This window comes from Euwallacea similis, chromosome 13 (assembly GCF_039881205.1).
Source record: "Euwallacea similis isolate ESF13 chromosome 13, ESF131.1, whole genome shotgun sequence".
NCBI lineage: Eukaryota > Metazoa > Arthropoda > Insecta > Coleoptera > Curculionidae > Euwallacea > Euwallacea similis.
Window position 1 is genome coordinate 1,795,975 of NC_089621.1, and position 27,706 is coordinate 1,823,680.

The following is a 27,706-nucleotide window of genomic DNA, read 5'->3' on the forward strand; positions in this document are numbered from 1 at the left end:
TCCATGAAATAACATATACGCTTGGATTATAATTCGGCTCCAACTACACTGCCAGAATAATAGAGCGATTCGCACACGTCAAGTTTCAACAGTCATTCTCAAACTGTCAGTGAATGTCACTGATATAAACTTTTGAGGTTAAGATTTTTACAAAATAGGATTTTAACTTCATCCCGATGTAATTTCTTCAAAAAACCGAGAAAACTAAAGTAATATGAGATCTTGAGATGGAAACTGACGTTCCTGCCCTCGAGTCCAAACGTGCTCTCACTGTAGAAGACCTAAATATTGAAATTTTACCCGTAATCTACGAGATTATTCGAAGGTAAGTGCTTGTGAGTACGTTTTAAAGGTCGCCTAAAATAGTAACTAAACAACTCTTTTACAAATGTTGCGTAACTTAAAATAATCAATTTTTGATTGCTACTGCAGTGTAGAGAAAGATCACCACGATAACACAGCAAAGACCAGGGAATCTGCAGACTGCAGCCAAAAGGTTTTAGAACTGCAAAAGCGCCTAGACCAAGCCAGATCAGAGGTATTATAAGTGTCCACACTATTATGGCCATCTATAAATTCTTCTATCTCTTCTAAACATCCAATAGATTAGTCTACTGCCCGGAATAGAGTTCAGCAAGGAGCAACAGCTAAATCATCTAGAAGCCTTGAAGACTCAATTGCGTCTTAAGCAGGAGTTGTTGCAGAAATACCGATATCTCTACCCTTTTGATTTCCAGAAGCCTTAGTTGAGTTTACCGAATATACAGGCATGGTATTTCAATTCATAATTAGATTGCTGATCAACAATGAACATTTAGTGCAGAGACTTAGTGAGTCATATCCTATGAGAAAAGCTGCACAAGTGGTTGTGCGGGCTATGTTCACTGGCAAAAATTTTATACAAGAAAACAGGTTGCATGAAAAGTTGACTCCTGAGCAGTTTAGAAGTCTTATGAAGGATATTTCACTAACTTTGCAAAAACAGGTGAAACAGGCTCATGAGAATATTCAAAAGAAAATGAAACAGTGATATTACTACATTAAATTTTCTTTATAATGTCTTCCTCAGTGATATTCATTGGCTCGCCTGATCGTTCAATTAAGAAGTCACAAAAGCAATATGAAAATTATTATGGCCTCTTTGTGGTTTCACCTGCAGATTTGTTGTTTAGGATCTTTGCCTCTTTTATACCACCTTTTGGTTCAAAGTATCGGAAAGTTCATGTTGACTTCCTAGGACCCTTGTTAGCTTTATTTTCCCTAAATGCATTGCTGATTTATGGATACTCTTTCAAAAAAATTAAAATTTCACTAACTCCCTTAGAATCTATGTTAACTTATTATACCTGTGTACCTTTACTCAGTTTTATTTTAGCAAAATTAGGCAGATCTAGTGTAAATTTTTGTGAAACTTTGTCCCTTTTAGGTTACTCTTTATATGGTCATCTATTTACTCTTTTACTATCCTTTATATTGTTTCATGAAACAAGCAATGCTTTTTTTTTTGGGTCTCTAGTAGTATTTGCAGGTGCTAGTTCTTTGAGATTAATTCTAGTGTTTCTTAATACCATACCAGTGCCTGCAGCTAGATTGCTGGTTTGTAGTACCATTTCAACGGTGAATATCTTGTTTTTGATTTATTTGCATTTTGGATTTATGCATAGAACGTTTTCTTGATACGGAACAAAGTTATTGTAAGAGTTTAGGAGACTATGAAAATTTTGTTTTGGTAATAAACTCATTATTAATTAGTTATGGTGTATTACTGCTGACATTTTAGCGATTACAATTTTTCTGTATACCTGACGTAGCGGGACATGTTTCTTCAATTTATTGCATTCTTGATGACGTATAAATAAAATCCACCAATTACAGCGCTTGTGAGGAATAACCGTTGACGTCTTGAACAACTGTGACGTTTCAATGTTTTGATTATTGAAAGCAAGTTCAAATTTTTTAAATATTTAGTGTTTTTTAAGCAAATTGCCGGGTTAGTACGACAAAAATTAAGTAATAATAATCAGAAAATCTTATACAGGCACATCTGACCTCTTAAAATTGCTTTAAATCCTAATCTATGTTTATTTAAATACTTATTTCCTGCACTAAAGGATTTGCCTCTTTAGAAATTCCTTATCTTACTGGTGAATTGCTGTTTAGATTTATTTTTTTATGATTAGTCCATGAAGTTGATACAAACGATTCCACGTATATATAGACACATATTTCAGACACCACTTGGTAAGAAAAATGAAAACCCTGCTTTTGATTCTTGGCATAAGCATGGTTCTCGGGCAGCAGCTTGAGGAGGAATCCTGTTTTAAGTATGCAGGTGGAACTGTGTATCCTCATACAGAATCCCTAAAAAAAGCTCAACATAAATTACAATTTACTAAAGCTGTCAGTAAGTGAATCATAATACATAACTACCACTCAGATTTGAAAAAGATTTTACAATTTAGTTTCCAAACCTGCCCCATATTGGGAAAGTACTGCAGTTATAAATGGAGAATTCAACAAATTGCAATCCACAGACTTCCTTGGAAAGTATTTGGTGTTTTTCTTTTATCCTCTCGATTTGTGAGTAGCACTACTCACTTATTCTCTTCTTTATCAAACTATTTTCAGTACATTTGTATGTCCAACTGAAATATTAGCCTTCAGTGACCGGGTAGAGGAGTTCAAGCAAATAAACACTGAAGTAGTAGCTTGCTCTGTTGATTCTCACTTCACGCATTTAGCCTGGATCAATACCCCAAGAAAAGAAGGTGGTTTGGGCAAAATCAACATCCCTCTCTTATCTGATTTGAGCCATAGCATATCCAAAGATTATGGGGTGTTTTTGGAGGATGCTGGACACACATTACGGTGAGCTTAACAAAAGGTTCTTCAGTGTTTATTGAATTTTCTTTTAGAGGTCTTTTCATAATAGATCCTAAAGGCATCGTCAGGCAAATAACCATGAATGACCTGCCTGTAGGTAGAAGTGTGGATGAGACTTTAAGACTAGTGCAAGCATTCCAATATACAGACAAGCACGGAGAGGTGTGTCCTGCAGGTTGGAAGCCTGGTCAGGATACTGTAAGAATGGTGGTTAGGAGTTGAAAAAATAAGTGAAGAATTTGTTATTTGTTTTTCAGATTATTCCAGACCCTGTGGAGAAACAAAAGTATTTCCAGAAACATTAGGATCAATGATGAAGTATTACAAAATATGTGCATTCCATTTCTTTGGGGTAAATAAGGACTGTTTAATGTTATAATTGAAATTTGTATACTGAAAGCATCACAAATATGTTTAATTGAAAACTAGTCTATTTATGACTGATTTTTATATGTAGTACTACTTCTACAGACTATTATTCAATTTAATCCCAATAATCTGCAGTTTGTTAGCTCAAAAACCAACTTTTTTGAATATATTTTTCTTATAATTATATTTTATTTATAAATGAAGTTATTAATGTAGGATCAGGCACTTTAAAAATTATTTTTGTAAAGGACTTAACAATTTACTCCAATGTCAATACTATGCTTAATTGAGGCTTAGTTCAGAACCGTCTTTTGGGTGCCGTTTTGCGGAGGGGGAAAGACCCACATGGAGTTAAAAGGGATGGAGTGGAGAGAGTCCGTTGCAGCCCAATTGCAGATTTTCCGCTTTATTATCATTTTACTAGCAAGTAAAAACCATAAGGTCATACATATATTGAGCAATTTTGCCAAAACATAGAGCCAGGCAGTTCCTAGATAAATACTAACAAAATGCAATAAATTTATCAATACAAAAGTATTTAAATGGGTAAATAACACTTACATAAAATGGAAGTAATTCTACCAATATCAGCTTAATATAATGAATTTGTTTAAAAATTATATATATTAATATAAAACATCATGGAATGTATCAATTACAATAGTAAGTACTGCGAAGCAATAGTTTCTTATAAAACTATGTACCTAAAAATATATTTTTCTTAATTAGTTAGAAGCAGGAACTAGACTCCCAACGGAATTTACTATATGGCATCAACAAGAATCTAATTCCTATTCATATTTCTATAACAAGAACAGACAACATTTAAACAATTATATGAATAGCTAGTTAACAATCACAGGATCTATTCAATGAGAATTAAGACACTCAAGGGCAGGACTGAATGTAAACGAGTCACACAATTTTTTTATGCATGTTTTTGGAATGCTTTTAATGGCTTAAATATGAAATGGTTCTTACCTCTATTTCTTATTAATTATAATTTTTTTTACCTGACAAGGTAATATCACTCAGTATATTTTTATACCGAAGCCTTAAAGGTTCTGAATTATTTAAGCCAGTCTTAAGAAGCCAGGGACACAGGAAATACTTTCATTTCAACATAATCATCCACAATTTCTTTGAATTTATCCAGAGTGGGCTTCGGAATATTCAAAGTAAAACCCAAATTTTTAAGTTTACTGCCGTCTAAATTTAAATGTTTATTTTGCAATAGACTGGGATCCATGTGGGGGGTGAGAGGGGTGTTTTTAATGTGATCTCTTCGGCAAGCTTCTGCCCAAGGAACCTATTAAAGAATTTTGTATAAAATGAAATCATAAAATCAACAAGACTTACTAAATGCCTGTCATTGGCTTCTTCAACAGCACTCTCTATATCCACACAAGCTGACACTATCTTCCCATAATAGTCAACTTTTACATCAAATAGCTCTGCTAGAATATTAGATATAAGTCCTTGCGTGGTGTCTCCATCATCAACTAAATTGTAAACCTGCAGTAATACCCCCAGTTAGACGCAACAGACGTTATAAAATATTAAAACGTACATTTCCTATAGTATTTTCCTTTTCATATAAAAATAAAATTGCTCTGCAGACATCTTCAACATGCACTGTCTGCATTTTTAAAGCCTCATTCCATAGGAGTTTCATGACTTTGTTCAATTCCTTGTAAATAGCCGCTGCTAAAATTCGTGGCATGATATAGTTTTTATCACCAATGCCATACACCAAGGGCAAACGTATTACTGTGTAACGCAGGTTTGGAATGTCAGCCAACTCCTTCTCCACCTAGAAGGTTTAATGAATGCATGGAATTTAGTAATGGCATGGAAAACTTTAAAACAAACCTCAAGTTTCCATTTAGAAACAAATCCCCAAGGCTCCAAGGCGTCGTCTTCTTTGTGCGGCGTTTTCTCAGATGAGCTTACATTTCCAGAAGACAATTCAATGTATCTACCTACGTTCTGAAACAAAACCTGTAAATTTTTTTTCAAAGAGAGGGAAATGTTATACAATACTTGCAAGGCAGCTTGTTTGGCACAATTTAGACTTAGTTTCAAGATACCCTCTTTATATACAGGGTCAGTTTGACTGGCTTTAGTCTCTCCTGCACAATTTACCACTAGATCCCAAATGGAGTCATCTGAAAGGCTAAAGGCATTTTTGCAAGATTCTGAAATAAAAACGTGGAATTTCAGCAATGAAAATGAATAACATTTGGGTTTATAAGAGATTAATCCAATGTTGATACTTTCATAATCAATGTCCTCAAATTGTTCGCAATACAACTGATATTCAGTAATGTGTTAATAACTTTTGAGAACAATTGATAATCATGTATTTTTTCTTGAATTGTGTGTCCATTAACCTTACCAGGATTGATAAGATTTGCACTCTTAAAATGCACCAAATCATTTTTGAAACTATCGTTATGGATCTCATTGAGCCATGCGACTTGAGGGGGCACTTTGTCTACTACAGTAATTGAACTTGCTATATTGTTATCGAGCAAATGTGTTACAAAGTTTCTTCCGATGAATCCACACCCTAAAATAGCAAATAAGATAAACTGAAATAAAACAGTCTGTTATAATATATAAAAGAAGACATATAGAATAAGCCTTAGGGGCTGCTTGAAGGGTGGATATGCATGAGATGTCAATGAGTACAAGTAGGAAGCTTAGGGCCATTGCAGGCAGGTTTATACACTGCTGTTTTTAATGCCCTACACAAGGTTGTTGGTTGGGAAATAGTGGATACTTCTCAGGTTTCCTTAAGTTCATCTAAAACATGCAAGTTAAAGTCAAAAAATGCATATTTACCTCCCAAAATGAGAACTTTCGGCTTAACCATATTCTCAGGAAAAATCACTACAGAACTGGCAAAATTTGATTGGAAGTGGGATGTTTCACGTTATGATTTGTGTGGAATTGATGAGTCACAAATCGTACGCCGGATACAACTGTAATTAAAGTTATTCATTAATTTAACCGCGCAATAACCACATTTGAAAATTGATAATTATTAAAAATAAGTGGAAAATGGCCAGCAGGAAAATTCACAGCGTTGCCAGTGTTGCCACCTATAAATACTTGTCTTTAGCTCTATCTTTATCTTGTAGAAACAAACGTATCTTGTCTTGTCTGCAAAACTACATTCGAAAGATAAAGATGAAATGATATTCGACTACTGAATTATTGTTAAAACAAATTAATAGGCAGGTAAGGCTAGGTTAGGTTTGTTTTTTTTGTTAGTCGAACTAAATTGTTGATTTTTTAAATCCGTACGGAATTTATTAGTTCAAATTCACATAAAATTCAAAGCTGGCAGCATCAATTTCGTTTCTACTGCTTGGAACATATGTTCTGGATGCTTTTTAAAAGCAGATCCTTTTTTTATCAAATATGGCGGACTAATTCCTGTTAGGTCTTAGCGATAGTTATGTTCACCAAGTGTTCAACTATGAAGATCTATTTAAAAACCACTCCAGAGCATTTTGAATACACTGGGGGACACGATGGGAAGTCCTTCCGCAAGCTGCCTGCGGCCAGGGCTTATCAAAGCCTCAATACAGTCTTTGCAGCTGTGCTCTGCGCGTCGACTCTCAAGGGCGAAATCCAAATTACCGCCCCCTTAAGGATCGCTTGAACTTGAAGACACTTGCCGATCCGTGCTTGATCGACGAAATCGCATTAATGCCTCCAGACTACGTGAATGAACGATTTAACCTTAAGAGTAGAGGTCCCGTTTTTTGTTTGTTGCTTGCCCTTCCTAAAATTGACTGACACAAATCAGCTGTTTAGCTGGAATGCTCTTTTTCTGCTATAAAAAAAGACCCCGCTTTTTTAAACAGATTTTATTTGTACCTGTTGATTTGTGCTCGCTCAGCAATTTTATAGAAAGTTAAATTTGTAGCAGTTCATGTTTAATTTCATGTTTCATTTTCATTTTCATTTTCAGTTCATGTCTAAAATTTTTAATCTAAAAAATAAGCCGGTAAGTTTGATCCGAAAGTGGGATAACTCTGTCGTAAGAAAAAGTAAGAGTTTTAGTAACAATTTCCCAACATCTATTAATCTCCCTTCAGCCCAATACCATTTAAAATTCAGTTATAGAAAGACAATTTCAGATCCCTGTTCAAGAGCCTCTTTCTGCTATCTACCACAAAGCAAATTTTTGAGAGCTGCAAAAAGCTAAAATGCCACCCAAAAAACATGGGAAAGCTAATGCGTTTATGCTCTTCTCTCAAGAACTTATGAGTTCACCTGGTCGGAAGTATAATAACTTGAAGGAAGCCATAGCTGCAGCAGGCCCACTTTGGACTGTAAGTTTACCTACATATCTATCCTAGGTATTTCTACAAAGTGTTCTCACAATTTTTTTTTCGATTAAAAAAATTAAATTTTTCATTACTTGTGAGCAACTAAACAAACCTTTAGAATATGCAGGATTAGGAACATCCAACAAGAATATAGTCATGTAATCTACCTTTATTAATTTGTAAAATCCCAGGAACCAAAACCAATTTGTCAACGCCGTTTTAGGCACAAGAAGACTTCTAAAAAATGTTTCCCCATTTTTCTGATTTTGCAAACTCCACCGTTTCAAAAATACCGATATGGGACGCATCCAAACAAAGCCTGCACATTTCAGTTTCTCAAAAATATTTAATAAATTCCCACAACTTTTAAGCAAATGTCCAAAGACCAAAAAAGACCATATGAAGAGAAAGCGAGAAGTCTTAAAGGCGGCCAACCAAAGCTAACTTGTGATGGTCGCAGAGTGGATGAATTAACCAAAGAAATGCATCTAAAGCAAGAAGCTGAAAGCAATGCTAGACAAGAAATTAGAAACTTGCTGACATTTGCTCATACCAGAAACGGTAGTGTTGCCGATTCCAGCTGCAGTTTTGATTTAATTATGCTTTGATTAATTTTAGAGCTGGCAACGGGAACATTTTTCCTGGTACACTGCAATATTTTTTGCTACTTGGGTGCTGAGGACCGTTTTTGGCCTGCCGAAATAGGGCTGTTGGCCTTCGATCTTAAAGAGGGCGTGAAACCTGAGAATGTGTTTCACCGTATGGTGCAACCAGGTGTGCTAAGATTAATTAATTAATTAGCCTTATTGAGTGTAGGTTTTTCCCCCAGGTCCTCTTCCGATCGGATATAAATTCGAGGCCAAGAAACATTCAGAAGAAACACATTTGATCAACATACCGTTGGACGATGAAGAAAGTAATATGGAGACGATTTACTATGACTTGAAATTATTTATTGAGGTATTAAGTCTGTTTGCTTTCAACGCAGTTTTAAAACGTGATTTGTAGAAGAAAAAACCGCAAGGGAGCAAAAACATGCCCATTTTGTATGCCCATAAGACATACGCCAAGGTTGTTCAAAACATTTTGAATACATGGGCAGTAGATTATGAAGATACTCCCAACATGTTTAAAGTTTATGATTTACAAGTAAGAGCTAAAAAGCAAAAAAGCGATTTTTTATAACGTTTCTTTTTACAGGTGATGTTTTATTTTTTAAGGAATATTGCAGCTGGTGACCAAGTGTGGCCATCTCTGACTTTCAGTAACCGAGAATTAGAGAAAGATATTTATGCCTATGAGTCAGGCATCGCTTGCAAAGTACGTATCATGTCACAAAAAAAATCACATTAAGTTTACGTTTTGCAGTATCATTCCTCTTCCAATTCGCATCCCGTGTACTGCAGCAAATCTTTAGTACACAGATACGCTTACGTCATTTGTGATAATTGTTGCAACGATCTAAATATTGAGCTTATCAGGGGACAACACGTCCCCAAAGAATCGAGAATCCCAGAGGCTGCAAGTTTGTGTGACAGTTTTAATAGCTGCAGCTCCCTGTCGAGCCGGCATTCTCGAAAGGTACAATATATAATTCAATGCATGAGGCGTAAGAAAATTAACGCTACATTGTCCTAAAACAGTACGACAGTGAATTTGATTCAGATGTAAATTCAGAAGTGTGGGAGACTGGGTCAAATGCAAGCAGCGTTTCTAGTGTTAATTCCTCAATTTCAAATTTCGACGAGAATTTCCCGTCATTGGACCGACGCTCAGTAAGAATTTCAAAGCTCTAATGTTGTGTCAGTATTTAATGATTTATAAATTTTTTAGCAAAGCTCTACCAATTTTTCAGGACAGCGTTCAAGTTTTGCTCAAAGTTACGTTGGTGTTGTCAATGCAAGTTTGGGTAAGTTCGTTTTTTATGAAGTATCCTTGTGTGCATATACGCAGCATAAAGTATACTACGCGTTACTGATTAAATGAGGCGTTTAAAATTACCAAAAAGACATTTGAAGAGTTTAAAGATAATATAAAATAATTTGAATCGTATGGAACTAACGTTCGCGCATATTTAAATCGTGCTCAATAAATCGCAACACTGAAATCAAAGTATGAATTTTGAAAATAATGGTGGATATTCGTATAAGTGCGCGCTGCTCTAACGACGTTTCTGTAAATAATTGGCTAAATACCCATGTGAGTTACATACCGCGATGTTTTTTGAGTTGTCAAAGCTACCCCATATCAAACAACAGCCTATTTTAACCAATCATTACCAGGAACACCGCTAGAACAGCATACAGTTACGTACGTGAGGATTCACTATTATTCTCAAAATGTATGCGTTAATTTAAGCATTTTTGATTATGTTCTTCCAGCAAACTCGTTTGAAAAGAACTTCTCTGAGTTATCACTGGGTCAGGACAGAGGCACACGAAGATTTGCCCCTGGGAGTCCGTCTGAGACTTTATCAGGTACTTAATTGCTCTCAGAATTTTTCAAATATCAAATAATTTTGCGTACAGAGGAGGCTGAAAACATTTCGACCCTGGATTTCCCAGCTCTAGGAAAAGGCAGAGGAATCCGACGACTACAATGGAGGAAACCCGGCCCTCATGGTGGACAAGAATGAAGCGGTGGTGGTGATATGACAACGCGCCTTAAGGTAATTTTTGCTGTTATTTTATAATATTTTCGAATTAATTATAGTCCTGTTTCGGGCTGATCAGTGGTTTTTGAAGTTTTATTATTCGACATTAAAGCGTCGATTGAATGTCTATGCCTAAATCGCACTTAAATTGAGCATTGTGATTGGATCCGTATTTTCTGACATAGATTTTCAGTTATAATCAACACTAGAAATGGCAACGTTGCGCTTCGTATTTGTTTCCATCGGTTCACCTCGGATTGTGACATATAACGTCCATTTTTAAAGTCACCTCGTTGATGTGTTTGATGACGCTTAGTGACCAAATGAAGTCCTCAAGGACATATTCGAGTCCGAGTTTTCGGGACATGATTTGCCCATAAACCAGTTTATTAGTGAAAGTTAAATGGCAATAACATATAACATGTTTTCTCGTTTTTAATACTTTTACAGCGTTTCCCACATTTTTATATTTTTTTTCAAGTTGCGTTGCCACAGTGTTGCCAAATATAGGCAGAAATATTGAGATATTCGATTATACCATAGTTCCCATTAGTAAAACAAGTTGTTTCATATATACAGTGTGAGTCGGTTTGTATTAGCGGAACACGTGTGTTTATTTAAAAATTTAATTTTAAGGCTACATGCCGTTGATCTCGCAGCAGTGCGGTGTTTATAATTTCACATTGCAAAGGTGTAACTATATCAAGATGTACCGACATTACTAATACTTATTCTAATAAGTTAAAGTAAATTCAATTGATTTCCGCTGATACGAAATAGGAATATAGAATTTTTAGACGGTAAAGAGTCCTTGTAGGTTGTAAAACCATATTGATCCTTGCATCCAAAAGATTTGCCTTAAAATATGATTTTTATCGAACACCGGTGTACTGTTAATATAAACTGACTCGCGCCGCATGTTTTTACGTGTTTCAATTCTAGGTGATCGCTTACCTTGGTATTGATTGGCGCTGCTGCTCTTAATCTAAGCCTTCAGTTAGTATTAAATATATTTCTCAGGTTTCTGCAAAATCTGAAATGTATTTTCGTTTAAGAGTTCTCCCATTACTTTCGTTTTTAGTGTAGTTTGAAGCCCGAAATGTTTCTCTTCTCAGAGTTTTGTATGTGTTTGTTACCTTTGTTCTAGGTTAGAACGCTTTTATCGACCGTTAGTCGTTATTTGATAAAATATATTTTGATACATAACACGAACTAATCTAACTTATTTGCAAACTAAAATCCTTTTAGTGCTTCAGGCGTGTATTACCGTCCTGTAAGTGCATGTTTCAGGGGTATTCCGTTGAATAACTTTGCAGACGGTTTCCCTGAAATTTTCTATACTCTCGTTCTGAAGCTGCTGGTCAAATACCTGCAAGAAAGCCCTTACATTTTCGTCAAATTTACCAGCATTGTAATTTACCCCGTTGTAAACCACAGTAGGAACAAATTTCGGGCCGACTCTCCTTGTGTCCTCCTCGGCAGCTAACTGCAAACGGGTCCCTTCTTTCGTTTGGTAACAGTTCCGCATAAACTCCTCAAAGACGAGCCCCAAAATTTGGGCACATTTTTGCCCTTTTTCCTCTTCATCAATCGTTGCGTATTTATATACATCCATGAAGCACCGCAGGTATTGAACTTGTAAATCCTGGTCGGGAAGTCTGCTCAAAGCGCAGGAAATAATTCTATTGCCTTTGCATTCATTAGAGCCGTGCTGGCAGGCAAATTTAGTGCCGTTTTCTAAGCTCTGAAGCGAGGATGAGTGTTCAGGTTTACATGCATTTTTGGGTACTTACAGTACTTTTGCCGAAGGGGACAAACCGGACGTCGACGTAGTCGCGAATGTCGTCCCAAGAGGGATATAGCTGGTTTACTATGAAGTTGTGGCTGTCAGGGCAGAGTGACTCGAAGTATATAGATATGCTCACCTAATGTTTAGTACTTGAGGACCAGATTATTAAGGTACTTTTAACTTTAAACTAAAGCTATTTTCCATAGAAACTAGGGCCTGACCGAAGGCTCTGTTACTAATTAGCTTGCAGTTAAAGTCGATAGCATGTAATTTACTCTTACCTTAGGGGTACGACCTTGCACTGAACACACCAAGTTCGCACTTAAAGCGCATACAGCTATAATTATTTGTTCGTTTCTCCACATGGTGCTAAGACTAATCCGCGTTTAAAAGCAGAAATGGACTTTAGTTTGAAAAATATTGCCGCCTTTTGCAAACGATCTCCCTGCTTGGTTTAAATCACATCTGCGCCACAACCGACGGGCCAGATCCACTTAAAATCAGTAGCTCTATCGCTGTGACTTTGTTGGCCAGTACTTTCACTCGTTTAACCATTTTTAAACCAAATACTCATTGCTATACGTTCTTGATCCGCATAAGGTCCCACCCGATTAACAAGCAAATTATCATTACGAAAGGATTGTCAATGATATCGTTGGACCTCGCGAAAGCGGATTTTGCATCTGCAAGGTTGGGAATTAAAAGGTGTTTGTTTATGAAATAAAATTTGTATTTTTGTTAATGAGACATCTACACATCACTGATGAACATTCTTTTTTTTTTAATTAAGGAGAACATGTTTTGATTGTTTCCTACATTAACGGTGTTTGTGGGCTAAATGTGCTCCGGGTGTTGCTACACTAACACGACTAGAGGGGTACAGTTGAGATGCTTGTGAGTTGGCCCTAATTGGGGAAATAATTCGTTTGTACTTCTGTTAAGATTATTTTTGTACCTGTTACACGAGATAAATTAATGTAAACTAATACGTAACTTCTGTTTCGAATGATACGAAAATACTTTTTTGTTTTAGAAATACGCGTACAGAGTCGGGCAAATATCCGAGCCTTTGCCACTGTATTTGCACTCTGTATATTATTAATAGTTTACCCTGTATCACTGACTGGCTGTGCCGTTATTTCCTCATAAGCTTTCATATAACCAAACTCTGTACACAATGATTGCTCTAATAAACTAATATACTCTTTGGTCAAAAGTAACTTTTAACAATAAACACGGCCTAACTTAAAGTATGCCACACGCGTTATTTTGTAATTTGTGTCTATTTGATGAACTAAAGCCCGAACAACACTGCTGATGGTGTCTGCTTTGCGACTTGCTGAAATTCGGTTGGCTTTTGCTAGTGGAGAGACAACCTGTCACCTGAAACAACTATGGTACGTCCCTCCTTAAAGTCACAACTCACGGACTTACCAGATTGTCGCTCTTTTTAATATCGCTATCGCTCTTGGACTCCGGGATCTCTTTGTCTTTGTTGTGCTTCCCTAATTTCTTCGCGTATTTGTACATGGCCCTCCCAAATTCTGGGGTGTCCAAAGGACTGCAACCGCTCTGCCAAATAAAATTCGCATTTTCGCTCTCCTGATATTATCAACTGATTTTACGTACATTTTTCTGCGGCTCGATCTCAATAGGAACGTCATCGATTTCCACTTTCTTGATGGGCGTCTCTTCCTTTGAATTGGACACATGGTTGATTTCCTTGTGTTTTACCAGGATGCCTGACGTGTGCGTGGGAGTGGGCGAGTCGATAGAGCTGTTACTGCTGCTCAATGGGATGTTGAGTTCCATAGTTTTTTTATGGCTGAAAAATAAAACTTCACGGTTTTCAATCGCATGCCTTGCAACAAGAGCTACCTATCCTCGAAGTTGATACTCAGCGTCGACACAGATTTGTACAGAGCAGGAAAAGCGGAATTATTGGAGGAGCTTGCAATGCTTGGTCTGTTACTACCACCCTGATCTTGCCACTCTTCATTTTCCTCGGTTCCTCTCCTGCTAATGGGAGAGCCAAAATATTGCGCGGGGTCCCAGGAGGCTGTAGCTCCCTCGGAATTGGATCGATTTCCTGAAAAAATATTAATTGCCCCCCAATTTCTGGATAGAAATATGACTTTGTGAATATCCTTACCTCGACTATTTAACGTATGTTTCACTGGCGAACTAGCAATACTTCTCCTGGCTACATCCTGGAAAGTTATCGGCGAATACACAGCCGCCCTTCCTAGTAAATCCTTGGTACTTCCAGTCGCCGAATTAGGGCTGTTGGGTTGCTTGAGAATGATTTCTTGCGATGTCGCTATTGTATTTTGGTGCAGCCTCGGAATGGGCGTTCTACACTCCCTACCTAGCAGCCAATAAGTTTTCATCGCTCCCTTGCCCTTGATCTGAATCTCCCCCCTCTCTAGCACTTTATAGGAGGGAGGCAGACACTGCCTTGTGTACTCGGAAATGTGAATTTTCATGGTTTCGCTCGAGGATTCCATCCTTGAAGCTGTGTTAACGCTGTCTCCGAAGAGGCAATACCGTGGCATTTTTAGGCCGACAATTCCAGCGACCACAGCTCCCGAGTGCACTCCTACTCTAATTCGCAGATGCTGACCTACAAAGGATTTTTTTACTTTAAACGGTTGGAATCATTGAGATTTACCAGTAGAAGGGTCCTTCAGGTCAGTGATAGCTTCCACCATATCCAAAGCCATGTCGCAGACCCTTTCAGCATGGTTGCCTTCTTTAGCGGGCGCTCCGCTGACCACCATATAAGCGTCTCCAATTGTTTCCACCTGGACGCGGCAGCGTGTAAAGAGGGATTGCAGTTGAATCGCCAGCAAAAGCATAACAAGCAAAATAGTGATTCTGTGCTGAAGTTAGTTGTATTTACATAATAAGCGAACTTTCTTAGGTACTTGCAGGTGCGAAATGTGCTTGATTACGGGCTAAAATGATTCATTCAAGACACTCACTTTGTACACGCGATTTCGTTCGGTGAGCCTGTCGAAAATGGAGTACATGCCGTTTAACATTGACACAACCTCCATTGGGGTAATTCGGCTGCAGATTTCGGTAAAGGTGACGACGTCCGAGAAGAGAATGGACACACTATCGAACATCTGGAACCAAAAAATATTTATTTTCAACTTTATTGAATGCAAATCCCTGAAATTTCCCACTAGAGATGGAAAGAAGGTGGACGACATTATAATGCTCAAAATGGTCTGAGCCCGAGGATGAACTTGGAGTGGACTGCGTTGAAATAGCAAGAACGATTAACAAAAAGCCTTGGATTATGGAAGGCTTAGCAGGACAGGGAAGGTATTAAAATAGATAATGAAACGTGTCCCCTTATTGGATCTTGTTAATGGCTGTAGGTTTTCATTAATATTGCCTGAAGTGTCCCAATTTTTAATATTTCATGAGGGTTTCAGCCAAGGACGAATAAACATTTACTGACGCCAAATAAGGACTAAATCGATTTAAAGCAGAAAAGATTTTATCTCAGACATATGTGTGTAGTGTCGAGAGATTTATCTGGAAATTATGTCCATAGAGAGATGTATTTGTCTGAGTAAATTGAGATTTTAACATGCTTAAGGGGCTTTCCGTAGGATAACATGACATCAATATGATAACAAGAAATTTCCTTGGATCTCGAGAAAACCGACGGAAAATGTATTAAGACCCTTAAACCCGGAAGAATCGTGAAAAATTGCTTTTAAAGCCGGGAAATTAATTTCAGCTTGCTCTTTTGAGCAAACAAATTTAATCCTGAAATTTACCTCGCAGGTGTCTATAGGATTTTCCCCTTTCCTGAGGCGATCCGCCACCTGCTTCGGTATCATCTGATACAATAACTCATCAGTTCTCTTCATTTCCTCGTCCAACTTCCTCATGGACTCCTCCAATTTCTTGCTTTTCTGCTGCTCTTGATCTAAGGCCAGCTTTAGTTCCACCGATTGCTGAGTGCCAGCTAACATGAGGTCCCTAAAATACACCCGCCTATTAGCTCATGCTAGAGCCCTCAAGTGCAATTACCGGCTGAAATCGTGCATGGACAGGTCGTTGATATACAGCCCGGAGTTGATGAGGGAGTTGAGATCTGGCATCACAGGGGTGCCCAGGTACATCATCATTTTCCAGTTGTCCATGTAAATCATTTGACCTGGAGGATAAATTGGCGGTTAGAGGCGAAGTGATTTGATGAAGAGGGACAGGAAAATCGGTTTGCCACGTGCGGGTTACAGCGGGATAATAAAGTAATAAAAGGAAAGATATCAAAAATAGGGCTGTGAGGTCTAGAACTTTGCCATTTCGCCCTTATCGAACGCCAAAATCCACATTCACTAGTCGCTAATTTTAGTTCAATGGGGATGGATTAGCGATGTTAATTGAACCGTGAATGGCGTTGCTGTTTGAGCAGACAAAATCGCGCGGTTCAACCCTTGAAACGATTAAAATGGCACGGTGAACTGTGAACTTCAACCCTTCCTAATTAACTATGAAAATCAAGAGTACGAACAAGCGCACTTTTCCCTCGAAGATTCTGCAAGTTTGTCTCCGAACTTCAGGAAGTTTGTGCCGTTGAAAGTTTCCGGAACACACTCTACAGGAGTTGTGTTTCTCATTATCTGAAAGTTAGAGCTGAAAGTCTTCATCTGGTTAGTTATGAAGTGATGAATGGCTTGAATTAAACTATTTTAAGCACATGAATTTGAAGCAATTTTAAATTCATGAAGTTGGGTTAAATTGCCTCAACACAAAATCGCGAATTTGCAACAAGAGTATGGCTCTGTGACCGGAAATATTGTTCGGCCTTCCTTTCAGAAAATCCCAGTTGCAATTCATTTCACAATTTATTAAAGTACGAGTGTAATTTCCCTTTTGAGAGATGTTCCCTTCAATTTCCGTTCCCACTTAGTCTTGAATATTGAAAGAAAATTCTCTATATATTTCAGCTTGTGATGCAAAAACTCGGCAACGATTGCTTACATACGCAGGCATCTTTATTGGTTCAATTCCTGCAAGAACCTCAGCTGCTACACCTATACGTTTGTCTCTAATTGTTGTCTCTTTTGAATTGTACTCGCACACGAATTCCATTTAAATTGCCTCCAAGCAAATTCAGATAAGCGGCTTTGTTTGCCTTTCCCACTCAGAAAGATTCGGTGAAAATCGAGAATTTCCTTTGCCAAAATGTCCATGGGGCATTGCTGAACATCGCAGTAGAATGTGCATTAAGTTTCATTTTAGACCCAATTGTTCACTTCTCTACCAAGCAGATACTGTGGGTACTTTTCTCGGGTTTTACTTTCCGATGTTTCTCTTGTTTACTCTTCGTTGTGTGGACTTTCCTTCAGGCAGGATTTTATCATTGTTTGTGAAGGCTTTCAAACTCCTTGTTTACCCCCAATCAATTCCTGATTAAATTTAATTTTAGTCGTGCGGCGGCAATTTTTGCATGGCTCTGAAGTCTGAGGTGCTTAATTAATGCTTAAAATTGGCTTTCTCTAATGTGCCCACTGCCGCAGTAACATAGCAGAGATCTGCATATTTATTGTTGAACAAAATTTGAGGATTTTCGGCCTTTCACTGTTGGCACAACAAAATGAGCATTTGCCCTCTAAAATTTCCAGTTCTAAAACGTCAAATGTGGGCAGAGATAATACTTCAACGTCGAATATAGGAAATACGAAAGGCAAAGAGGCTTAAGGCCCTCACTGATGAAAGCAACAATCTGTGGTGAAAGCAAAACTTTGATGTGGAATTTAAATAAATAATAAACAAACCTATTTTCCCGAATTTTACCTTTCAGTCTGAGATTTTTCTCCTCGTAATACGAATCAATTTCTTCGCTAAGCATCAATTCTTGTCTGTCGGAGGGCCTGTCGTTGAGTATCGGCTCTACAGTTACCAACTCGAAAATATTGTTAGTTCTATTCAGGATCTGAAATAAACTTTAAAATCAAATCGGAATTTCCCAGTTTCTGGGACCTCTACGGGATAAATGTGGAGCCATTATCGCTAATGAAATATCTACTCACCGAACTGAATTTAAAGGCCGTCAAGGGCCGGACGAGATCAAACCAATTCGTTATCTTCTTACCCAGGAGATCGGGTAATATCACCATTAATGAATTTCCTATGCTGCGTACTATCATATCCGACCTGAAACAAAGCTAATTATTTTTAATCTGTTGAGTTTAAAGCGACCCTCGCCACGGAAAAACCAGCCGCCCTTTGTGTGGTAGACCGGGAATTTATTGAAATCCCAAAGCGGGTTTCGATTTTAGGGTTAATTAGGTATACACGTGTTTGGTTTGAAGCTCGGATTAGTAAAGGAAATCTTTAAGGGACGAATGCTTAATTAGAAAAATGACTGACTGAGTTAGTCGGCTTTTAATTTCGAATTGATAGTAATTATCTCCGGCGCTGAGTTTATTCTTTTAAATTAGAATTTGCTTAAATCAGATGCCTCCCAAGATTAATAATAAATATTGGTTTTATTGGAGTAATAATTGTTTGATAATCGTTAAAACGGTAGTCTCAGCACGAACCTGGATTAAATGGTGAAGGCGCTGTATGGTTTCTTACCCGAACACTATGCAAAACGGGAATATCTCGAAGAGCACAGATGCGCTAATGGGCAGATGCTTTTCCTCCCGAGTCATGGTGAGAGAGGCCAAAGTGAAGGCCCTATTGTCAAAGGTCAACTGAAACGTCACGTGCACCATGTCGAAGAGCAATTCCTCCCGCACCAGCTCGATTTTCATCTCTTTGTGATAGAAGTGTCTGGCCACCTAAAAGCCCAGATATGATTTACGTTGATTGTCGTGTAACAGTGGTCAAGTGAAGGAAAACGAACAAATTACTTTCTGGCGAAAGGTTTTTTTATTCGCAAAAAATCACTTTGTAGGGAGGTTTTCCTCTTTTTTTACGCCCTATCGCTGCCACGATTTGCTGTTGTAAGAAAATTTATTTGCCTCGAAATTGCGTTAAGCCGCTTAAAATAAATTTGTCTCTTTTCCTCCTTCCGTTTTCTTGCTCTAGTCCTTCATACTTTTACTGGAGGCTGAACAATGAATGATCTTCATAAATAATTAATTAAAAGCCCTCTTTTGCTTTATCGCGCTCCTACACATAATTTTATTTTATTTCCGATCTCTATTTCTATCTTTTTCTCATCTTACAACGACCCACTTTTAATTATCGGACTTTAGCCTCCCGATCGATAATATTAATTAATACTTTGTAATAATTTCATTTTTAACAGTGGACGCGATGACTATTAATTATTTTCTAAGGAACATAAATGTAGAATACTCACCTCCCTAATTTGCCCCATCGTGTAGTAAACGAAGCCCCTTCTTTTGCTCCTGTAATGCAATGTGAGCCCGTGTTTGGTCTCATTTTCGCAAATAAAACTCGGCGCTTTCATCCTCGGATAAGAGAACTTGAGGTATTCATGCAAATTATCAAGTCCATTGAGAAAATCTCGCATGTGTCGTCCCAAAACCGAGAGAACGCGGTCGTAACCGTACTGGCTGACGAAGCCAATGAAGAATACTCCCATTTGGTCGAAGAACTCCTTTTCGCTGACCTTTAATATCTGAAAGATTAGATGTGAACACGTGCCTGAAAGGAAAACAAGCTGGAAACTTTTAAATCGGCGGTTCATTAGAAGTTTCGCGAGAAGACGAAGTTTCCAGCTGATGCATGTTCAAATGTCCTCTAAAGAGAAAAGAACTTAAACCGACAATTTCCTTCTCTTTAGACTCCTACGCGAATAGAGCAGCCGACTCAGTTCGATTTCGGGATGAATAGGGCCATCAACAGGTGAAATGGGGGTTAACAGCCCTATTTTTGCATGAGCTTTTCGAGCGCTTATAACGCAGAGATAAGCTTTCAGACACTGCGAATTCCTGGTTTGGCACGAGTATCTACCTGAACAGCCTTTTTGGATAACCTGGGAATTAGCCCTTCTGGATAGACTTGGTGGGTGCTGAAACTGGGCTGGTCCACGCCGGCAGCCCTTCGGATTTCCTCCCACTTGTCTTCGCCATACGTGGCTTTGATGTACTCGGACATGTTTTCTATTAATAATCCGTACATCGCTCATTTGTCTAAAGAAGAAAGAGAAGAGTCAGGTTATTTGGATTATGAAATTTTCATTTTAAAAAACCCGATGATGGGTTTTGGCAACTGAAACGTTGGAAATGCAATCGTACTCGGATAAAAAATGCTTCCAAAGTACGTAGAGTAAAGAACATCAGATCCGTATTTAGATAATTAACCATAAGGCCTTTATTTGGGGAATAAAAACAGTAAAAAATTACTAATACGAGAGCGTAAGCCTAAAGAAGCTAATAAAATTTCGTATCGAAGGTTTTTTGTAATACCGCCAGTTTTTTATTTATCTTCAAGAAGCTGTTTTGATTTTTTCCTAATATCTCGTAAATTAGGTGAAACTTGGCAACACCATTTCCGAATCTTATTAATTTTGACGGCTTTTGCCTGATTTAGCCGAACTTTAATCGTTCAAGGAATAGCAGTAGCTAACTAGGGCGAACGGAAAAAAATGTCAAATTTCCGAAACGCCTTGTATATCAGAAACGAATCCAGTTAGCTCTGCCCGGAGAATGTGCAGTCAGATCTCATATCTCTTTTATCGTTTGGCCAGTCTCAATATAGATCATAAATCTGTACATAATTCGATCTCAGTTATTATTACAGATCGAGATTCCGAATTCGAAACATCTTTCCGACATACAACTAAGATTTTGCTGTTTCAGATGTAATTTTACGATTGGCCGCAATCGTAATATTCCATATCCAACAAATAAGGATAGTTTTGCCATATGGCAAAGTACCTTCACGTGTTTGTGGACAAAATGGTAAGTGCGCTATTTACGCGTTTTCACACCTAGTTCGCCAAATTGGGTCAAACCAATTCCCTAATTAATAGAATACGTGATTTCCCAGTAACTAGGGCATAAATCACCAATTACCTCGCCTTATGATTGACTAAAGACTTGAGTAAATGAGCTACATAGCAACCTTATGCTTTGTAGCACTCAGTTTGTATAAATGTGGTTCGCATTTTCCTCGCCAAGTTGTAATTTAATGAAGAAAATAATCTCCAGACTCATCCAGTCACACAATTTCTCAAACTTTCACTGGCCCTTTGCCCTACTTTTTCGACCCACTGGGACCGATATACCTGATGAGGGTCAGAACATGGGATTTTCAGGTGTGTTAGGGCTTCAGTCAGTAATGTAACTTTTATCTAAAAGTGTCTTTTGGCCTTCAGGTGCATCCACACATCAAAGGTCTCTTATCGAAAGTAAAGAAAGCTCTTTCGCTTTTATACTGTAATACAATATACAGTGGCAAGTTTATGTGCCGCAGGAGTGGAAGGAAAGTTTCCTTGAAGTTGAAGCAATATTTCGGACTCGTGTTCTCGATCGTCGTGCTGAAAGTTTGGTTTATGGTTCTGTTGTTTTGACCTTTGGGCATTGAGGCCGCTGAAAAAAGTTAATTCTCAGGGATAATCCCGCGTTTTGCTTCTTATGTGCAGTGATTTGCATTTGACGTGTTTCCTATTATAGCAGCCCAAGAGGAAAACAGGAATATCAATTTTCTCTTAAATCCTTATCTGTGTATTGAATATGCTTGTGGTATGCGTATAAATCCGTTTCTGTGACAAGCAGATAAGGAATATTGAGAGATATTGGATTTTGCACGCATTTACGTACATAATAGACACATTGAAAAATGTTCGAAAACTCGCAGCCCACATTCGACTGTGACATGCCCTGAAGGCTCGTTAACAAAGGTTTCCCCGGCAAACAATAAATTCATTTGCAGCTATTGTATCGAATTTAATCCCTAAAACTGAGGATGTGAATAAATAATCATCCACTCTAACCTTTCGTTGACACTTGCTCAGAAACTAATTTAAAGTTTTTGCCTTCAATTCGATTTTCTCCATCATGAATGGCGCCTACAGCCACTAAATTTGCAGGGTAAAATTCGCCCAATTTCGGTCCAGTTAAAACCTGAAAAATCTGATTGAAGTCCTTTCTAGGATCATACACATAAATAATGGTAAAGTTACATCCGATTTCCGCTTCATGAAAGTTGCATGGGACAGGCAAAAAGGTCCGGAAACGGGAAACTAGAGGGTGACAAATTAGCATTTTGAACCCCGGTTTTGTGGGCAGATACTCCAGATTTAACTCGTTACAGTGATAATTAAATAAAAACTGCGGATAATAAGAGCTAAAAGGGAAGTATTGACTTTGAGCGAGTTCGAGTCGGATAGACGGATATCTCATAAAAGCCCGCGAGCAGTTTAATGGAAAAACGAAATTCAGAGATTTTACACTCTCATTGGCTTTATGAAGCTTTGTTTCGAAAGCCAATCTCTTTAAAACAAAACCGCTTTCATCCGTAAATTCCTCAGCAATGCGGCCAGATTTCCCACCTTAACGTCTTAAATTCTTCTCGTTTCCTTAGCGAAGACGGAGCGCTTGGGGCCTCACGTAGGTCAAACACAAACGTCGTCTTTAATCGTCCGTTTTTATATTAATTTTCAAGGGCGTAGCCTTCAGCAATTAGTCCTATTCAGTAAAGTTTGAGCAAGGTAAAGGCACTTAAAGGAGAAACAATTCGCACGCTAGAAATTCGTGACAAAACGCTTTACAGACAACGTTCTGAGGCAAAATTAATTAGATTTCATTGTTAGTTTTTCCGTTTTTGAAAACAATTGGGTTAAGAGCAGTTTTAACAGGAATTTTAGTTTGTGTTACTAAATCGATTCGACTTTAATGGCCACGAAAATGTCCCATGTCCGGTGCATTTTGGATGGGACTCGAGCGGCTTATCGGCACGCTCTTGAATATCAAGCTCCTACCTGGGCCTCGGGAGGCCCTCGGTCCTTTGGGAGGGTCGCAAAGCAAATTATGTTGCTTGACGGAGGGCAAAAGACTGTTTTGTCCATTTTTAAAATCACGCTCGAGCGGGGCCCGAACACACGCTAAAACAGACCTACGGAAAACTCAAGGAGAATTTTACTATTACCCATCCCTCAGCACCTAATACTGCAGTCAATACGCATCTTCCATTCGTATCAGATTTTAAGTTTATATAACTTTTGATTGTTATTATTGTGCGTCAATCTGAGCACGTCCAACCCATTACCCAACGAAAACGTACTTAATGGCCTGATATTCGCGTCCATTCATCAACCAACTGATGGCTAATTGAAACTTAAACTATTATGTGTCTTGTCGGTAATACAATGAATCAAAGGTCTTTGTTTATGTTTATCGAGCTCATATAAGTTGAGATGTTGGTATGCACGGAGCGCGTGTAGCGGATATAAATAAGTCCGAGCTGTGGGGTGCAGCTTAAAGGTTCAGTTTTTGGCAAATTTTGGCTTTTTTTGGGAAATTTAAAATCTTTTTCAGATGCCGTTTTTCGCGTTTACTGACTAATTGGGGCCCGTTCGGGGGATCGATAAACGTAGCTATAGGAAAATATCGAAAACTCCCTTTCAAAACCGTTGGAAACGTGCTTTCCTTATATACCTCGAAACCCAAGATGACTCTAATGAGGGGCAATGCAATAAACCGCATAATACGCCGGGTGCTCTATTAAAAAAGGAGTTTTAGTGCCCCGAACTGAGTGAAAATAATTTAAGAAAATTTAACGTCATCACCTCACGAACCCTCAGATCGCTCGGAAACTGATAGAGATAGCTATAGGAAAGCGCATTACAGTAATGTTCCTTTGGATCGGTAGGATCGCAAGATTCAATAATGTACAGGGTATCTCGTGAAAAAGTATTGGTTTTCCAAGACCTAGAGAGAACCGTGTCAAAAGTTCCCTATAAAAGACGTTAATATCGCGCTTTCCTTCATCTTTACATTACTCGAAAACTAAGAGGGACAGACGTAGGGATTGCTGTAAGTAAATTAACGTTAATGAGCAACAGATTAAAAAAATTGCATAATATACGAGGTGTTCTATATGAAGAAGTCAAGTTTGTAGCTTGCAAAACTCGGGTAAAATAATTTTTAAACTTAGTCTTGAAAGAAAGTTTTTTAAAAAACGTTCAAATTACCAAGTTTCTCCGTCATGTCAATTACATTTCTCGAAGTTTTCAATGAATCTTTGCAGAAGGCGCACAACCTTGTGCCTCATTCGAAGGAAATATGTCCGAAAAATATATTTGAGAGCTATTACTCCTGACGAAACCAATAAATAGTTCCGGTTGTAAACAGTTGAACTTTTGGAAAGTTTTCCAGGCAACGGTAAAGAAAAGAGAACATGTGGCTGGCAAGTCCATTTTATGCGACCAAAGTAATCCCTAAAGTAAACGAGATTGGAAGCTGCTAAAGAGAGATAACTTACACTTACCAAGTCTTGGCTTCGTTAGGGGAAATTTATCGTAATTTAATCGAAAACTATTGAAGTTCCCGTTTTATACTGAGTTAGGGCCGGAAAATCCCTTAAAATTTATAATAAATTCATAATAAAATATTTGCTTTCAGCTAAGCGCGCTGTAATGGTAAGACAGGGGTGTTATCAAATCCCGCAAAACCAGCCCTTGTTCAGCCACAATTGAGCGAAAACTATGTCATTACCGGGAAATCAAATGATGAATGGCTGCAAATTACGACATTAATCTCACTTAGCTCTGATTTCCGAATAAAAAAAGTTTCAGTCAATATTAGTCTCTTAAGCGGGAATTAGCGTTGACCTGATCTTTGAGAGAGCAAATTGAAGGAAATTCACGGGGAATATCACATTTTCACTCACCTTTTAAATATCTCTCCTGATAATGAATGAAACCGAAATGACCACTCAAGGCAGTTAAGTTTCGACACCTTCAAAGTTCTTCTACAACGAGAAATTCAAGTCGCGTTTGAAGAAAACAAAGAAGTGGCAGCACAGGTACGTATCCGCGTGTTTCTGGCCCTCCATTTGGGATTAGCCCAGCTGTGTTTTCCACACGAAATTCCGACGAAAACTGACACTGAAAATTTGGTCGGAAAAGCTCCTGCCCGCAAGCTGAGCGAGCTTTTTTACGAGGAGAGCGCGCGCTCGCGTTCAGCAACGGCTCCTTTCCACCCCAAGGCATATTGCCAGCCTTGTCTAACGCGCATTCGTTGCATCTTCGCTCCTTGTCGGCCCAGAGTTTGATCAGGTGCTGAAAGCCACATGGAGCTTTTTTTTAGGAAGTTTCAAAGCGGTGGCTGATTTTAGTGTTTGAGTTAGTGCTAAATTAACTTTTCGACTCATAAAAATGATTTAAAAGTCCTGATTTCAAATAGCTGAAAGTGTCATGATTAAACGTAATAACCCTTAGGCTAGCTATAAAGCGAACGAACGTGGCTTCCTTGACGTTTTGAAATAGGGGCCCCTTTGAGGTTGGATGAGTCTCGATGTTGCGAGCGTTGCAGGTTTACGACCACTTTTCAAATTTAATTGCTCTGTGGGAAAACCAATCTGGCTAAAAGCCGCTGCCGCTTACCATAAACGTTGTAGGTTTACTGTTCGTGCCTGGTGTGGTGTTAAACAAGAAAACATTTATGCCACTTTAAAAGCAATTCAGCAAAACGATCGCAAATAGAGTTTTAGTCGAGTTATCACCGTTCATTATCGAGACACGGAGCTCAGCAGCCCAGAATTTGCCGAAATTCCTATCGACATCGGTCCTCGAAGTTAGAGGCAAAGTTCGCGTTAACCGGGAGCATCAGCTATTTTAAATCCATTACTCATGTTCAAATCCACTTAAGCTCTGTTTCCCAATTAGCCTAAAGACCCCAAGTACATAAAGTCGCTTCTGGATTAATTTGCTTTATATGCGGCACGATAAGGGGGAGGAAGGCCATGCCGGGAGACATAATCCTGCGGCTTAGCGCCTTCTTTCGCTGCACTTATCAGTGATTTCGAGCTATAAAATTATTCAAATCTGCCAATAATGTGCTTTTAATATTCAAATCTTAAGTCCAACTTCAATTATCCTCTACACCGGCTTCGCCTATTATAAATTTTAATTTCTGCTGTTTTTTAATACGTGATGAAGGTTTCAAACGACGACTCAATTTAGGTGGCTGCTACTGTGGAATATTAATGCTAATTTTATTTCTGTCATAGACCCATCTGATGGCACGTGGACCTTAGGACTAGGGGGGCTGTGTTGGAGGAGCGTTTTTCCAAAACTTGAATTTTTTTCGAGTTCCTCCGAAAGCCATAGAAACTCCTCAAATCTTGAACATCCTTGAACTCGATTAGCCCAATTTGGATCGCGATTTTTCGAATTTTAAAGCGGCTTATCGTTGAGCCCCAAAATGCGGAATTTTATGCAACTTTTGCGCATTTTTCAACTTTCGAAAGGGCACGTTCTTGAACTCCAAGCTGCGCAGCCCCGAATTCAACTGACCTCGTATCTTTTTTATGGTCGCCCAGATCCCCACGGTTGAAACGAATACCCTGTACAGTCGATGGTCTTAGTTAAAAAACGAAAAACCCGAAATAGCAGCCAAAATTATCCCGGTAGAAAATAATTAAAATTATATCTAAACATGACTTTATTTTGCGCACCGGTATTTTTAGTCTCTCTTATTTTCAAAAGAAATATTCAAGCTGCCTGATGATGGAAAAACGGCAGCTTTTGATCTTCGGTCATTAATTGAGGGCGCTTCAAAATACGAATATCGATACATGGGAAATTTTATTTTAAATCCGCGTTTCCGATTACTGGCAGGAAACCGTAAACGGTTACAACCTCCGCTTATTAAAACTCAGTACTAGAAATGTGTCTTTTCACCCGGTACCACACTTTGGGCACTCTGTACCACAGCAGAATTTCCATGACGTCGCCTGGTCTAATCGGCACGTAATTTATCGATTATTATTCAGACAATAACGCCACCACCAGCTACGTAATTCGGCATCTAATTAGCCGAAAATCGGTTAAGCATTTATTACATCTTGAAATAAATAATTTTAAGTGTCTGGGTAAATACGTATGATCTAGATAAACAAACGGATTAATCAAAAATCATTGAAATACAAATACTTTTGTCGTTTTTGAGGGCTAAGATTCTCATGGACTTTAACTTCCAGATAAGTTTGCCAGAGAGCAATGAAACTGGCCCTTAAACGACTGTAACCACGAGTTCAGTTTAACATAAATTTATAGCATTTTCTCGGAGACTTTTATGCAATTTCCCGATGTAAGAAACTCCCCCAATCACAGATATCTCCAACATTTTCTTGCTCAGTCAAGCTCTCTTGTTATATTCTGTCTGTTTCCCTTTCGTTCCGCTGCTGCTGGCCCCCTTCTGCAGATTATTGACCCTTCCCAAATATCTCAGGATATATCTCATTTCCAAAACACTGAGTTTTTCCGATATCCGAGAATTTGCAGTTCTGTCTAACGATAAAGATCCGTTTTAAAGTAACTACTTTCCTGATCTTTTTGTTTTCTATCCATTGAATGCACGTTCATTCTTAATATTTGGCGATTTATTTGAACTCATTGTACAGGGTGTTCGTTTCTGAAGCTCAAGCTGAGAGAAGACCATGAAAAATATACGGTACTTGCACATTGTAACTTTTTCTCTTCAACAACGTGGC

At 38.3% G+C, this 27,706-nt stretch overlaps 8 protein-coding genes across 11 annotated transcripts; 5 read left to right on the top strand and 3 right to left on the bottom strand.

Moving 5' to 3' along the window:
• Positions 1-151: 151 nt before the first annotated feature.
• MED9 (mediator complex subunit 9) lies at positions 152-746 on the top strand. The gene is made up of 3 exons (XM_066396468.1): positions 152-325; positions 433-538; positions 606-746. Exons 1-3 carry the CDS (start codon positions 228-230, stop codon positions 744-746), a joined length of 345 nt encoding a protein of 114 aa, XP_066252565.1. The 5' UTR covers positions 152-227.
• Positions 747-769: 23 nt separating this feature from the next.
• On the top strand, positions 770-1,061 carry LOC136413098 (protein NCBP2AS2 homolog). The gene has a single exon (XM_066396469.1). The coding sequence runs from the start codon at positions 770-772 to the stop codon at positions 1,028-1,030; it is 261 nt and encodes an 86-aa protein (XP_066252566.1). The 3' UTR covers positions 1,031-1,061.
• LOC136413096 (protein YIPF3-like) lies at positions 1,057-1,745 on the top strand. The gene has a single exon (XM_066396467.1). It carries the CDS (start codon positions 1,057-1,059, stop codon positions 1,675-1,677), a length of 621 nt encoding a protein of 206 aa, XP_066252564.1. The 3' UTR covers positions 1,678-1,745.
• Positions 1,746-2,172: 427 nt separating this feature from the next.
• On the top strand, positions 2,173-3,436 carry Prx4 (Peroxiredoxin 4). Its single transcript, XM_066396826.1, has 5 exons — positions 2,173-2,404; positions 2,463-2,580; positions 2,629-2,868; positions 2,916-3,081; positions 3,141-3,436. The coding sequence occupies exons 1-5, from the start codon at positions 2,251-2,253 to the stop codon at positions 3,186-3,188; spliced, it is 726 nt and encodes a 241-aa protein (XP_066252923.1). The 5' UTR covers positions 2,173-2,250; the 3' UTR covers positions 3,189-3,436.
• Positions 3,437-3,688: 252 nt separating this feature from the next.
• LOC136413316 (uncharacterized) lies at positions 3,689-6,343 on the bottom strand. The gene is made up of 7 exons (XM_066396811.1): positions 6,100-6,343; positions 5,651-5,824; positions 5,296-5,450; positions 5,125-5,241; positions 4,823-5,065; positions 4,612-4,767; positions 3,689-4,561 (listed from the first exon to the last, which is right to left on the bottom strand). Exons 1-7 carry the CDS (start codon positions 6,128-6,130, stop codon positions 4,337-4,339), a joined length of 1,101 nt encoding a protein of 366 aa, XP_066252908.1. The 5' UTR covers positions 6,131-6,343; the 3' UTR covers positions 3,689-4,336.
• A 1,028-nt stretch (positions 6,344-7,371) lies between these two features.
• mael (maelstrom) lies at positions 7,372-11,459 on the top strand. Its single transcript, XM_066396803.1, has 12 exons — positions 7,372-7,601; positions 7,970-8,159; positions 8,217-8,372; positions 8,428-8,558; positions 8,607-8,747; positions 8,799-8,918; positions 8,967-9,179; positions 9,242-9,373; positions 9,432-9,507; positions 9,980-10,075; positions 10,127-10,266; positions 11,194-11,459. The coding sequence occupies exons 1-11, from the start codon at positions 7,476-7,478 to the stop codon at positions 10,231-10,233; spliced, it is 1,488 nt and encodes a 495-aa protein (XP_066252900.1). The 5' UTR covers positions 7,372-7,475; the 3' UTR covers positions 10,234-10,266; positions 11,194-11,459.
• LOC136413323 (GILT-like protein 1) lies at positions 11,442-12,437 on the bottom strand. Its single transcript, XM_066396828.1, has 4 exons — positions 12,322-12,437; positions 12,045-12,176; positions 11,672-11,995; positions 11,442-11,620 (listed from the first exon to the last, which is right to left on the bottom strand). Exons 1-4 carry the CDS (start codon positions 12,403-12,405, stop codon positions 11,504-11,506), a joined length of 657 nt encoding a protein of 218 aa, XP_066252925.1. The 5' UTR covers positions 12,406-12,437; the 3' UTR covers positions 11,442-11,503.
• Positions 12,394-25,759, bottom strand: Gyc88E (Guanylyl cyclase at 88E). 4 transcript variants are annotated; one of them, XM_066396797.1, is made up of 16 exons: positions 24,881-25,759; positions 20,000-20,178; positions 19,383-19,664; positions 18,650-18,855; positions 18,100-18,223; positions 17,864-18,002; positions 16,094-16,220; positions 15,838-16,042; positions 15,025-15,171; positions 14,712-14,844; positions 14,193-14,663; positions 13,919-14,129; positions 13,670-13,865; positions 13,475-13,612; positions 13,151-13,423; positions 12,394-12,723 (listed from the first exon to the last, which is right to left on the bottom strand). In XM_066396797.1, exons 2-15 carry the CDS (start codon positions 20,165-20,167, stop codon positions 13,286-13,288), a joined length of 2,685 nt encoding a protein of 894 aa, XP_066252894.1. In that variant the 5' UTR covers positions 20,168-20,178; positions 24,881-25,759; the 3' UTR covers positions 12,394-12,723; positions 13,151-13,285. The 4 variants fall into 4 exon arrangements, with proteins under 4 accessions (XP_066252894.1, XP_066252893.1, XP_066252891.1 ...); XM_066396796.1 differs by having other exon boundaries at positions 12,394-12,995; XM_066396794.1 differs by having other exon boundaries at positions 13,061-13,423.
• Between the last annotated feature and the right edge of the window lie 1,947 nt (positions 25,760-27,706).